Below are 14,081 nucleotides of genomic sequence, written 5' to 3' on the forward strand. Positions count from 1 at the left end.
CAAAAGGGTTTACACAAAGAGAGGGCATTGATTATAATGAGGTGTTCTCTCCTACTGTGAAACACTCCTCAATCAAAATGGTATTAGCCTTGGCTGTTCAAGAGGACATAGAATTGGAGTAACTTAATGTAAGGACAACTTTTTTGCATGGAGAACTAGAAGAGAAAATTTAATGACTCAACCAAAAGGTATCATAAAAAAGGTGATGAAGGCAAGGTGTGCCTGCCCAAATGATCACTCTATGGTCTGAAGCAATCCCCAAGACAATAGTATAAAATGTTTGACACCTTCATTGTGTTGAATGGCTTTAAAAGATGTGAGTATGATAACTATGTATACTTAAGAAGCATCGAGAATGGTTCTATTATTTACTTGCTTCTCCATGTAAATGATATGCTGGTAGCTTGCAAACGCAAGGAAGAAATTCAAAGTATGATGAAGTTTATTAATTCCTAATAGAAAATAGTAAATTAAAATACTTATAAATTTTAACTTAAAAAAATTTATGTGTCTGTAAACTGATTCTGAATTTTTAATTATATAAATATAAATATTAAACAGAAAGTAAAAAAAAAAAAAAAGATCGGCGAATTGAACGATTTTCTATCAACTCATTAAAAAAATTGCTTAACATAATTTAAGATCACAATATAATTATATTGAATAATCTTATCAACTCATTAGAGGAATTGCATTTCAATTTTTTTTAAGGGAGTTGCATTACAACTTAAGATAACGATATAATTATGCAAATCTTTATAGTAATTTGCTACCATTCTATGTTGTTGATATTTAAAATAAAGGAAAAGAAAAAAAGCTTGTGATTGGAATTTTCATGTCTCTTATTTTGTGATTCTAGCTATATAGTCGGCCTCTTTTCTTTTCTTTCCTTTTCGTGTCTGTTGCGATGTATCTTGAAAAACTGCAGATACATGCATACGCTTCTATGAATGATTAATTTTTGTGATAAAGTTTTTGACTTTGTGCAATGGGATTAAGTCACTTGTGAATTTTGATTGGCATTTCCCCTTTTCAAAAGTACCCATTAGTTATGCAAACACGAGGTAAAGATGGATATATATATTATCATGTTTGGGGTGGAATCTTTTTCCGAGATTACTTCCCTCGTTAGTACTTTGATTCCAAATAAGATTTGATATAAAATGTTCTATTGATTTTATTCTAGACAATGCGTCACGGGATGAGGAATCAAATGTCCACTAGTGTGAACAAGTATTATATAATAAAGTATAACTAGAACAACAGTACCATTTAAGAAGTCATTGCCAACAATACAAGCGGCAAAATGATATTTGAAGGGCAATTATTGCCTCTCAAAATCCACTAGTTGACCTAATAGTGGTAAACGTTTGAGTAATTAATTTACACATGATCTTAAATTCAAATCTCATTATCATCATTATTAAAAAAAAGTTGCCTCCTCTCAAGCAATTAGGCAGCTAATGAATTGGCTTTCTTAGGGATCCTTTTTTTAGTGACTACTAAGCGTTAGGGATGTAAATTGTGTAACTATAATTTGGTTAATGCAGAAAATTTAATTTGGATATGATCTAATGCAAGCATAAGATATTAAGAATCCTCTAATACATCATTAGATGGATGTTCACGCGGTCAAATTTAGATCAAATGCTATCTATTTTCTATAGATGCGGATTTGCCAAATCTTAGAATATGTTTTGATTAGTCGTTATTGTTAATCCATTTGGCACATATCTTGTGTTTCATGCCAATGGAACATGATAAGTAAAAATAGCATTTGAGATCCGTTTTGCGACTTGTCAATCTCTTTCAAAATTATAATAATTATTTTTCTTTCTTATATACCTACAGGACATTCCTAACTTACCGATTGAAATCACCTGTCTCACATATTGCATCTCACTCTATATCTCACCATTAAAAACATGACACATCAATTAAAAAAAATACACATTAGATTTAGTATCCTCAGCTGTGGGATATACTTAGGCACATTTGATTTAATTTTTCTCCTATTTTTCCATTTTTTTTCAACTAATTTTATGAGGGATTCTGCCAAAAATGGAAGACGTTAGTTCCTGTATTTTTATATTATCAGAAGTAATGATTGTAGCATATTGCACATATATTATATTAAGGTTATTCAATCCTCTGGTTAGAGAAAAAAATATGTGCTCAATTGCGTTGTGTTGAATTTTTTATTTTGTTGTCCAATTGTATAATCAGTGGCTAAAACATGTATTCCAGCCCTTTGCTGTGGTGGTTTGACGGAGGGAGTAGGCTAAGGAAAAAGGAGACGGATGTTGTTAGAGAGTGAAAGAAGTGATGAAAAGATAATAAATTCAACGTGTATTTTTTAATTGACAAGGTATGTTTTTATTCATGAGACGTAAAATGAGGCATTTGTGAGAAAGGAAATTTCAGTCCCCTAACTAACAGCGAACTGAGACTAATTAAATTTACACAATTATATGTCTATTATTATTTGGCCAAGACATAATTAAATTATTAATTTGCCCCCAATAATAGGTTAGAAATCGTGCCAATGAGTTAGGATTTCCTTGTTTGATATTAAGAAAAAAGTTTCTTCACTATACCGATAGTTCTAATATAAAAATTATGAAAGATTAAATTTGATATGGGTTTTAATTATATTCAATGATTTAAAACAATAATTTAATTAAAATAAATTCGCAATATAAATATTTTTTTACATTATTATCCAATTAGTAGTATATTGTCGCATATATGATAAGATTGTTAACTTTTACACTAATTATATTAAAAGTCATATTTTAATAATTTTTTGTTTATGAGTAAAAAACTAAAACATTTATATCTTATTTACAACTACTACGACATTTATATTAAAATTAGTCTTATTTAACTTTAAAACAATTAGAAATTTAATATTTGACATTAACTCGACTATACACCCTATCCCTCCAAGTACTAAGGTATTCGTTCTAGTCAAGAACTCGAGTACTTCTATCACCTTATCATCAAGAGGTGATCCCTCCAAGTATTTGTGTATTCTATCTAGTCGAGAACCTAAATATTACTATCACCTCATTATCAAAAGGTGATCCCCGCAAGTGTTTAGGCATTTGACTTAGTGGAGAACTTGAGTACATCATTATAAGAATATTTTTTTATTATTGTGGACTAAAAATTCATTGTATATAAACTTCTAATAGTGAGCTATAAGTTCCTCTAGAAAACCTTTGTCGGTAGATTTTATTGATAGTCTTGAAAAAGACATCTTTAATATAGTGGTCTAAATCCACTTTAACTTGAAGGTAATATAGTGAGTTTAGTCGTTAGTAATCTGAGTGTCGATGATACCGAGAAAAACCCATTAGTAATTTATAAGTAGAAGTACATTAGTAGAAGAATGTATAAGCAATTATAGTGGGTTAAGTTGTATGTACTATAGTGGATTTTAAAACTTAGTGAATAGAAGGCTTAGTCCATTGTAATTATCATTTTTAAAAAAAATATTAGTATATGGATATATTAATTAATTTTAAAAAAGTTTGCAAATGAATCTGGTGTGTTAAGTTGCCTATACTATAGTGGGTGATGATGAGAGAGCGGCACTAGGGTTGCTAAGGTGTGATTGAGTGAGTTGTGTTTGCAAATGAATCTAGGTTGGTGTGTCTAATGAAGGTAATTGGGCTTCACCATATACAAATGGGCCCAAATCTTATATGCAAGTGATATCAATGATCGGGTTCGATTACCGATACGTGAAATCCAACCGTACCAAACCGTATCAAATCGATTACATAACCCAATTTACCTGACAATCCATTCGAACTCACCTGAAATGTACTTTTTTTTCTCTCGATTTTGGGTCGGGGCGGGTGAACTTGCACATCCCTAATAGATATTGAATTCAGAAATATATTATTTTTATTATAGATGAATAAGAAGGAAAAATGAAGAGAAAACATTAAAAGAAAAAACAACACACAAAAAAGAAATAAAAAGGATAAAAAAATGTAAAAGGAAAAGGAAAGAAAAAACATTAAAAGAAAAAAATGAAAAAAGAAATAAAGAAAATTTTAGTAAGATAGATGATAAAAAATAATAATTTCTTATATAAAATAGATAGATGATAGAAAAGGAAAATAAAAGAGTTACAAAAGAAAAATGGAAAGAAAAGACAAAAAGGAAGAGAGAGAAAATTTTTGTTTTTCACCAAAAGAGGTGACATGTGGTGAAGGAGGACTTTGTTTTATTATTATAATAATAATAATAATAATAGATATATAGAAGATAATGTAATTGCAATTTCCGTTTCTTTATCCGTTTCGTCATTTCCAATTTTCTGCAGGCTACAGGATCATGACTCATTTCATACGGCCCTATGTGTCAATCACTATTGGGCATGCAGGGAACATTAATTCCCAAGCAAGGGCTACCTACCCAATTCAGTACCCTGCAGAATGTTATTTTCATAGGGTAGTTTGCTGCAGTGGAAGGGTTACAACCTTTGACAAACATTTTTTTTCAAGAATTTAATTTTAAATATATTTATGGAATACATTTTTTCCTTTGTCATTTTAATTTTGAATTAACATAAGATAAGAATCTCAATTTTATATAACTATTTTAAAAGTTATATAATGTTGACAGTAAAAAAATTATACTGCCCAATGAAAATTAAATTCTTTTTAATTAATAAAGTATAAATTTATTCTTATATTATGAATTACATGGCATAATTTGAAAAGTGAAAGTCTTATATATCTCACAATTAGACATTTTTAATATTTATTCTTCTTTAAATGTGTATTTCACATACAACTTCTTCGACTTATCAAAATTAGTAGCTAAATCATCTCAAATATATTCTCCATTTATCTTTATTTGTATACTTAATTTTTTAATTGTTTATTTCTTTTGATTAACCATATATTTTATCTTCATTTTAAACTGAATTTTAATATATAGTTTCTTAAAATAAATTTTCAATAATTAAAAATAAGATATAATTGAATTCCAAAAGGAAAGATATAATTTGATTTCTCAATTGTAAATCTAAAATATAATTTATATAGTTAAATATATTTATTATAAATTTAAATTATAATATAATTAATATAATAAAATATTTATTATAAATTTCAACTAAGAAAAACAAATAGTTATCTTGTTTGATGTACAATACTAGTTTATTAAAGTAGAGTATGAAAACTACTCAAATCCAAGCATGATATATAGTTTTTCTTAAAGAAAGCAACAGAACTCAAATTGCAATGACAGGAAGCTACATGAAGAGAAATACAATGAGCTAGGGAGTTCCACCAAGACATAGAAGCAGAAGCAGCTAAAGAATGAGAAACTACATTGGCACTTCCTAATTAAAGACAAATTAAAGGAAACAAGTGTTGGTTCTGAAAAAGTGTATGTTTCCTCCTAGTCCTAGCATTTGATCATCTCCTTATAATTCCCTCAAAGAAAGGAATTACAACCAGTTCTTGAGTGGCATTTGATCATCTGTTATGTGAATACTAAGTGGAGACAAACCAAAAGGCTTTGGTCCATGCACACTGTACTGGTATTGAGTCTTTGGAATTTGACTATTTGAGCATCATATCATAAAGACAACAATTACTATCCAGCTTGACCAAACATTTCTCAAGATTTGCTTTTGATTGGATCTTGGTTAACCAACACACTAACCTTTGCATCGATCTTGAAGCAAAAATTTTGAACAGCTTAAATTTTTTTAATCTTATCCCTCGCTCATTGCTCCAACCATGCAGTTTAATTTCATCCCTTAGCTCCTCACACACTTCTCCAAATTAAATTGTGTAGCTTGGTTGGTGGCCTAACTTTGATTCAATAGTTGAATGTTGTGGAAAACATCTCATCTTCAGAATTTCAAAAATCATATCAATCTATGAATCCTCGATCTGAATCCATCGCCAAAACTGTTTTTGCAAGGAGAGCAGCAGTACTGAAATCACACAAATCTCTAAAACTTATAGCTGTGCAAGAGTTTTCTTTTTAAATGTGAATTTTGAGTAAGTCTTAAATCTTGCTATTTACTATTTACTTTTAGTTAATAAAACCTCATAGTAGTTGAGATTTGTTTAATTATAACTTTCAGATTGGTTGTAAGTTATAAACAGATATTCTCATTTATGAAATATTAATGTATTCGTTTTTAATTTATTATCTCTCTAACTTTATCCGTGCAAGTTTTATTATATTGGTTTGGCTAAATATTAATTTTTGATCCATTATATTTTATTGCTGTTTTATTTTAGTACATTAAATTTTAAGTGTTTTAATTTGATCATTTATGTTTTTTGAAATTTTATTTTGATTTTATATTTTTGAATTTTTTTTTATTTTTTATGTTTTAAAAAATTTTATTTTAATTATTTATATTTTTAAAAGTTTTATTTTGATCTCTTATCTTTTTAAAAGTTTTATTTTATTAATTTCTTTTGATTTTTGTTAACAAATGATAGTGTCTTATTAACATAATATATAACTTTCATCCACCAAATAATATTATTGCATCATTCCATGGTCACACCACAACTCACCCCCAACATAAATCTCAAACATTGAGTCTCAAGATGGATGAAAAACTTTAGATTTAATATGAATCAAAATGAAACTTTCAAAAATATTAAGAATAAAAATTAAACTTTTAAAATTTAATGTATCAAAATAAAAAAATACTATAATATAATGAATCGAAAGTGACATTTAAGTTAATTTCATATATGGATAAAGTTATCTCATGTCATACTTGTCATAAGACATTTTTTTAATAATTAATTATCTAAATTAGACCTATAGTTCTTTAATGAGACCTTAAAGTATTTCTACAAATTTTTATCTTTTTGGCAACTCAAATTAATTCTCAAGATTAATCACATTTAAAATTCTTTATTTTTTTTCTAAGGATGAGTGTTGCAAAAATTAAATTCAATTTTTTTTCTTAAACTCAACATGTGTTATCAAATGACTCAAATTCATTAAGTTGTTTTCTTTTATTTTTTGAATTGAAGAAAAAGTGAGGTTGAGTAGTTTATTCTTCATGCAGTAATTATGTCTATTTTTAACAATTCTTCACTTATGATTTTAATGTTTAATAGACAAAACTATCACATTTGAGCTATCAAGATGAATTTTTATTTAAAGTCTCCAGGTTTGTGGAATGTTGTGATATCTCGCAAGTCGATCAACCATCATTGGGGAAAAGCATATAGGAGGGAAAGTTCACGAGAGAAAAGTCATCAGCTATTTGCAAATCATACTTTAACCAAAATTATGGACTTAAAAAGCACATTAAAAAGCACATTAAAAAGCATAGGACAAGTTCCAAGATGAGATTGAAGAGACTAATACTAATAAGGTTGAAACTATATTAGGCTCCTCATATTGAGAAATATAATTACAGAAATTAAGTTGATGAAGATGAAGAACGATAAATCTGTCAAGGAGTATTCTACTATATTAATGGATGTTATAAATCAAATAAGGCATCTTGATGAGGCATTTATAAATCAAAAGGTTTGTTGAATAAAATATCATCATTTCAATGCCTTAAAAATTTGAAGTCGAACTCTTCCCAACTTAAGAGTATTGCAAAGTCACTACTATAATTAACCAACAAGATATAGAATCATGAGGTCTCAATGAGATTTGATGAAACTGCTAAAGGCTTTTTTTCAAGATAAATACAAACTAATTAAGAAGTTCTAGAAACCCACAAGACAAGAAGTCTTTCGTGAACAACAAAGGAAAAATTAAAGATTCTTCAAGAAAGGAAACCTTTTTGCTTTGTTCTTAGTGTGAAAGAACCAACCATACTGAGAAATATTGTTAGCAAAGAAATAAAAATATTTTTTTATTGTAATTGATGTAATAAATTTGACCATGATAAAAAGTATTAAAAAAATAAGAAAAAGCAGTTTTAGCAACAAAAAAAAAATAGAACAAGAAAATGCGACTAAAGAAGACAAAAATTATTTGTGCGTTTATTTATGGCATCTCAAGCACTCAATTCATATAATTGGATACTTGGATCAACAATAGTTGCACCAAAAATGTCTACCAATACTTACCTCCATTAAAGAATCATTCAACCAAAAGACAAGTTAGAAAATGGTGAAGTTGAGTAAGGCAAAGGAGATAATTATTAGGTTAAATTATTCATTTCGTCTCTATAGTTTTACGATTCTTACTTTTTTGGTCCCTATAGTTTGAAAGTAATTTTTTTAGATCTTATATTTTACATTTTAATTCTCTTTTAGTCCCTATAGTTTTGAAAGTGATTTTTTTAGTCTTTATAATTTTTGTTTTAATTCTCTTTTAGTCCCTATAGTTTGAAAATGATTTTTTTAGTCCCTATATTTTATATTTTAATTTTTTTTAATCCTTACCATCAAAATATGAGTAATATTATCAATTACAATTAATTACAAAATATTAGTAAATAATTTGTAACTAATTTATTGTAAGATAATTTGTAATAAAAAAATTGATAATTTATAATTAATTTGTAACTAATTATTTTTATAATTTTTTTGTAGTAAGGACTAAAAGGTAATTAAACTACAAATTATAAGAATTAAAAATATCACTTTCAAACTATAGAGACTAAAAGAGAATTAAAATACAAAATATAAAGACTAAAAAGAACATTTTTAAACTACATAGACTAAAAAGAACACTTTTAAATTACATAGACTAAAAAAAAATTAAAATGTAAAATATAAGAACTAAAAAAATAACTTTCAAACTACTAAAAAGATAAGAATGATAAAATTATAGGAACACATCATCACTAATTTAACCTAATTATTACTATCCAAACTAAGAAAGGTATGGAAATTGTCATTACTGTTATGTACATTCATGAATTAGAATGTTGCACAAGTGATAATAAATGGATATGCTATCTCTTTCATCGAAAATTATTTATTTATCATTGATGAACATGAAATAGAGTTAGCAAAACTTAAAACAAGTGGAAAATGATTTTGCAATTTGATTAAGTGGAACGTCATTATTTTACTACTAAGATTGATGAGAATGTTTTTTGGCACACAAAAAAATTGGTCACTTCAAATTGAAATCTTTGAAGTTCAAACAAATTTATGGTCGATGACAGACTAAAAATCAAATACTCAGACCTTTGAAAGTTGTGAGTAGGGTAAGCAATGGGAACATATTACTCTATCTAAATTTATTATATATACTATTAAGTTAACTTTCTAAAACAATGGGGGAAAACCACTATTGTCAGATTGCCGATTGGCTTCAACAATTGGAAAAGAATCTCCTCTCTTTCCCTCTCTCTCATTTATGGGTTTAGTATACTTTTCTTTCCTGCTTTTAATTATTTAAATAAATACAACAATCAATGAATTATGTTAAATGAAAAATAAATCGGGAAAAAGAAATAAACTACAACCAAAAGGCATGATTGAAGGCAAAGAAGGGCAGACAACAACGGAACATTTCACACATTATGAGAAAAATGATCTATGCATGTGAATTCCTTTTGCCTAAACTTATGAATTAATATAGGTAAAATTTAAAAATATTTTTATCTATAACCGATTAATGTAAGTAAAACTTACTAACTTATGCCTATCATTATTTGGTGTAAGTAAATTCATTAAAACTAAAAATAATTTTTACCTACAACTATTTTATGTAAGTAAAATTCTAAAAAACTTATATATATGATTGATTAGTGTAGATAAAACTCGCACTATAAGAAATTTGGTATATACCTACAAACACTTTTAATGACATCATTAAAAGTGTGGGCATAAACTTAATATACCTACAAACATATGATAAATTATGGGTATAGGTATCATATGGTTATAAATGTTTGATTTAGACACTATTTGTTTTAGTGGTGAATTAGAAATTATGGGTATAGGTAACTTATACCTACAGGTATATGATAAACCATAGGTATAAGTATGATTTAACTATATATATATTTTTTTGTATTTCTATCACTATTTATTTTAGTGATGTATTTAGAACCATGGGTATAGGTTGTTTGAATTTTATTATTTTGGGAATTGACTCAAGCTAATCAAGCTTTATTATATTTTTTTTTCTATTCTAATATGATTTTTAAGCTTCAGGTAGGCCAAGTTAATTGATTCACATATCTATGCAACTATAATTGAGAAGCTATCACATCAACTTGCATAAGATATTCATTTGTACATGTTAATATGTATTCTTTTATGTCATTGTAATGACTTGCAACAATGAAGACAACCAAGTAATGATTTTTAGGTAAAGACATTTTCTTCTTGAATATATGCTTGATCATTTTAAAAATGTGTTGCTGACCTAGTTCATGAATGTGCATATAGATTATTACTTGAATGTGACTATTATGTTGATTATTGTGAATGTTGAATATCATCTCAGTTTGGCTAGGTGTTTTGACAAATAAATATTTTTGTTTGTTTTTGTGATTATATGATTTTACTTGGATGTGACTATTCTATTGGTTACTATAGATGTTAGATGTTATCTTATCTTTGTTAGGTGTTTTGGAATACATAAATACTCATGTTTGTTTTTGTGATTATGTGATTTCCTTGGAAAATGTTCCTTGAAAAATGGACCTTTCTCTCCTTCATCCCCGGAGAAAAAAGAATTTGATTAGTTCATGTTTCTTAATTTTCAATGTTTGCTCCAATATTTCAAAATTACTAGAACTTTTTTTTAAGCAAGACAATTACTTTATTGCATAAATTAATTCTTGAACTTGTAAAACTTTAGACGATTAACTTAGATATAATTGATATTCATTTTATCTAGATAACTAAATAATAATAATAATAATTTAGAAATGTAAAGCATCCCAATAGATAACAAGTAATATGATTTTTTATTATGTGACTTTTACTTATAATTAAAATCTATAAGTACAAGTTAATGGTTTATATCTACAATTTTATAATGATAGGCATAAATTAATAATTTTTAGATATAGTTAGAAGTTGTAGGTACAAATTAATATTTTTACCTATAGTTTGAGATTGTAAATATAAGTTAATGATTTTTACCTACGCATAATATGAATTGTAGAAATCACATATAGTAACAATCAAATATAATTATAGGTGAAAATAATTTTATATATAAAATTTCTACTAACATATTATAATTTATCATCTATCATTATAAGTTTCTTAAAAGTTGACGGTCAAAATATTTATATAACAAAGTCTTTAATATATTTATCTATATATTTTTAATATCTATGAATGATTTTTATCCGTAGAGATATGCCACTTTTTTATAGTGACATCCCATTAAAAAAAAACAAAAACAATTGTAAAATTATAAAACTATTTAACTTTCCCCGTGTGGCGTTCCGACTACAGTACGGGACTATGTAGATAATTTTGAAAGGAGGGAGCGTGCGTAAATTTTTATTTCTTTTTTTTTTTTATACGAGGGAGAAGTCACGGACCTAAACAAGTAGTTATATATACTATATACTATATACTTATTTTTTTATTCGAATACTATATACTTTATAAATGAGAAATGAAGACACACTTACTATACCATGCCGAATTGATAAAACAACAAGGGGGATTAGCAACATCAACATGGCCATGAAATATTTGACTATCTCAAGACTCCATTAATGGTGATCGCATCCAGTATCCACAAAAATATAGCCAACCCACGCGCAACAAACACCCGTGTCCACCACACCCAAACCCTTGCAAATTGCAAAAAAAATAAAAAAAACTGACAAATTATTCAACACACTACAGATTTCTCTTATTACATAATAATAAAATATGCACCATTATCTTAATGTATTTCTATTGTGTAATACTCATAACGTAAGGTGACGTATAGTTTATTATTAAGCATCAAGAATTATTCCTTCCTCATTCAAAACTCATAAAATTATGTTAATATTATTTTTTTATTACTCTTTGTTACATCATTTTTTACCAGCAAAAAGGATTAATGGTATTAATAACGGGTACCAGAAGAACTAATGTTGATACAAGATGATTTGAGTATGAAGTTGCAACTCTTTATGTACATCATTCATATTACTTATTTTTATTGTACAAAAATTGTAAGTATAAGTTATGGCTAATTATATACGAGCAAAGGAGGAGGAGAGAAAATCAAGAATGATCCGTAGAAGTGACAAGTGATTTATGGTTATTATCGAATGATTGAGAATTTAAATTTTGATTGATTTTTTAATATAAAATAAATTGTATTAAAAAATATTTAATATTTTTTTAATGAAAATTAATTATTATTTCAAATAATATTATGCTCAGAGTAAAAAAAAAAAGAAGGGAAGGAAGGAGAAGAAGAAAAGAAAGAGAGTGGAGGGGCCAACGTGGTGAATAGTAAAGTAGTCACGTCAAGAGGGGCCACCATGTGAAATTGTGAACACTGTGCAAAACGCTCGCCACTCGCCCCCACCAGCATCACTCAACTCAACCCTTCTCCCTCTCATTCATTCAATTCATTCAACTAGCCTTTTTTACGTCCCATCACCCAATTTCTCTCTCTCTCTCTCTCTTAACTCCAAATAAATTAAACCCTCGTCTTCTCTTCTTCCCTCTCCTCCTCAACAAAAACCGAAACACCACTTCATCAGATTCCCAAAAAACATATAACCTATTTCACCAATCCAACAGGGTGGTTGTGATTTTTGTTGTTGTTGTTGTTAGTGATCATCATGGACGCTGCATCAGGGGCAGCGCCTGCGGCGGTGGCGGCTCCCCAATCAGAGGGATCACCGGCTGCGCCGAGCCGCTACGAGTCGCAGAAGCGACGCGACTGGAACACGTTCTTGCAGTACCTGAGGAACCACAAGCCACCATTGACGCTGGCGCGGTGCAGTGGCGCGCACGTGATCGAGTTTTTGAAGTACCTCGACCAGTTCGGGAAGACTAAGGTACACATCTTGGGGTGCCCGTATTTCGGACACCCCAACCCACCTGCCCCTTGTGCCTGTCCTCTTAAACAGGCTTGGGGCAGTCTGGACGCCCTAATTGGACGACTCAGGGCGGCCTTCGAAGAAAATGGAGGCCGTCCTGAGTCCAATCCATTTGCAACTAGGGCTGTCCGAATTTACCTCAGAGAGATAAGAGAAGGTCAGGCCAAGGCAAGAGGAATCCCCTACGAGAAGAAGAAACGCAAGAGAACTATTGTCACCACTACTGTCACCGCCGCAGCCACCGTTATGTCTACCATAACGGGTAGTACTCCTAATAATACTATTACAAACGGTGCTGGTAGTAGCACTGGTAACACTACTAACGGAGCTGGTGTTAGTGAACCTTCTGCTGCTGCTACTGCTACACCTAATGTTACTACTGCTGCTGCCGTATAGTATAATTTTAATAATTTTGATCATTTTTTCCTATTTTCTGCTACTATCTACTATCTATCTTTATTTTTAAGGAAATTAATTGTGGTTATGGCTTATGTATATATAGTTAATTACTTAGTTATGACAATTTATCTGAGTTTTTTAATTTAAAAATTGAACCCCTATCAACGATTTATCAGAATCACAGAGATTATTTTTTTGGTTTAGCTAGTCTCATGCTACCTGATTCTGTTACTTGAAGTGGTGTTTCATTACTAGGTTTCTCTTGTATGACGTGAATTGTTTGCTTCTCTTTAGTTTTATTTTCTGGTGTTTCATGAATGAGCTAGCTCAATGGACTGGTGGAGGCACAGATTATAATTAACACCTTGTTTTGCTTAATTAACAGAAGAGTCCAAGGCCTTCTATTTTCATGTTAAATTCATTCCTCGTTTTTATTTCTATGTTCTTTATAATGGGGTTTACTGTTGGAGAAAGAGGGAGAGAATCATATCCGTTCCCTCTTTATTTTTACATTATAACTGGGTATAGCCTATATTTCTATGATGCCATTAAGGAAACTAGCGAGATGTGGAGAATACATCGTTCATTTGCTTTCATTATGACATTTCGTTTTTGTCTTGACCCGATGAAGCTCCAATGAGTGAGGTGCAGTTGGGAAACAATTTGTTGAAAGTTAGAA

General features: G+C 29.0%; 1 protein-coding gene across 1 annotated transcript; it reads left to right on the forward strand.

The window, feature by feature from the left end:
- The first annotated feature begins 12,492 nt into the window (after positions 1-12,492).
- Positions 12,493-13,669, forward strand: LOC114383491 (protein LIGHT-DEPENDENT SHORT HYPOCOTYLS 5-like). Its single transcript, XM_028343172.1, has one exon. It carries the CDS (start codon positions 12,743-12,745, stop codon positions 13,397-13,399), a length of 657 nt encoding a protein of 218 aa, XP_028198973.1. The 5' UTR covers positions 12,493-12,742; the 3' UTR covers positions 13,400-13,669.
- Positions 13,670-14,081: the final 412 nt, after the last annotated feature.

Source organism: Glycine soja, chromosome 14 (assembly GCF_004193775.1).
Source record: "Glycine soja cultivar W05 chromosome 14, ASM419377v2, whole genome shotgun sequence".
In the NCBI taxonomy this organism is placed as follows: Eukaryota; Viridiplantae; Streptophyta; class Magnoliopsida; order Fabales; family Fabaceae; genus Glycine; species Glycine soja.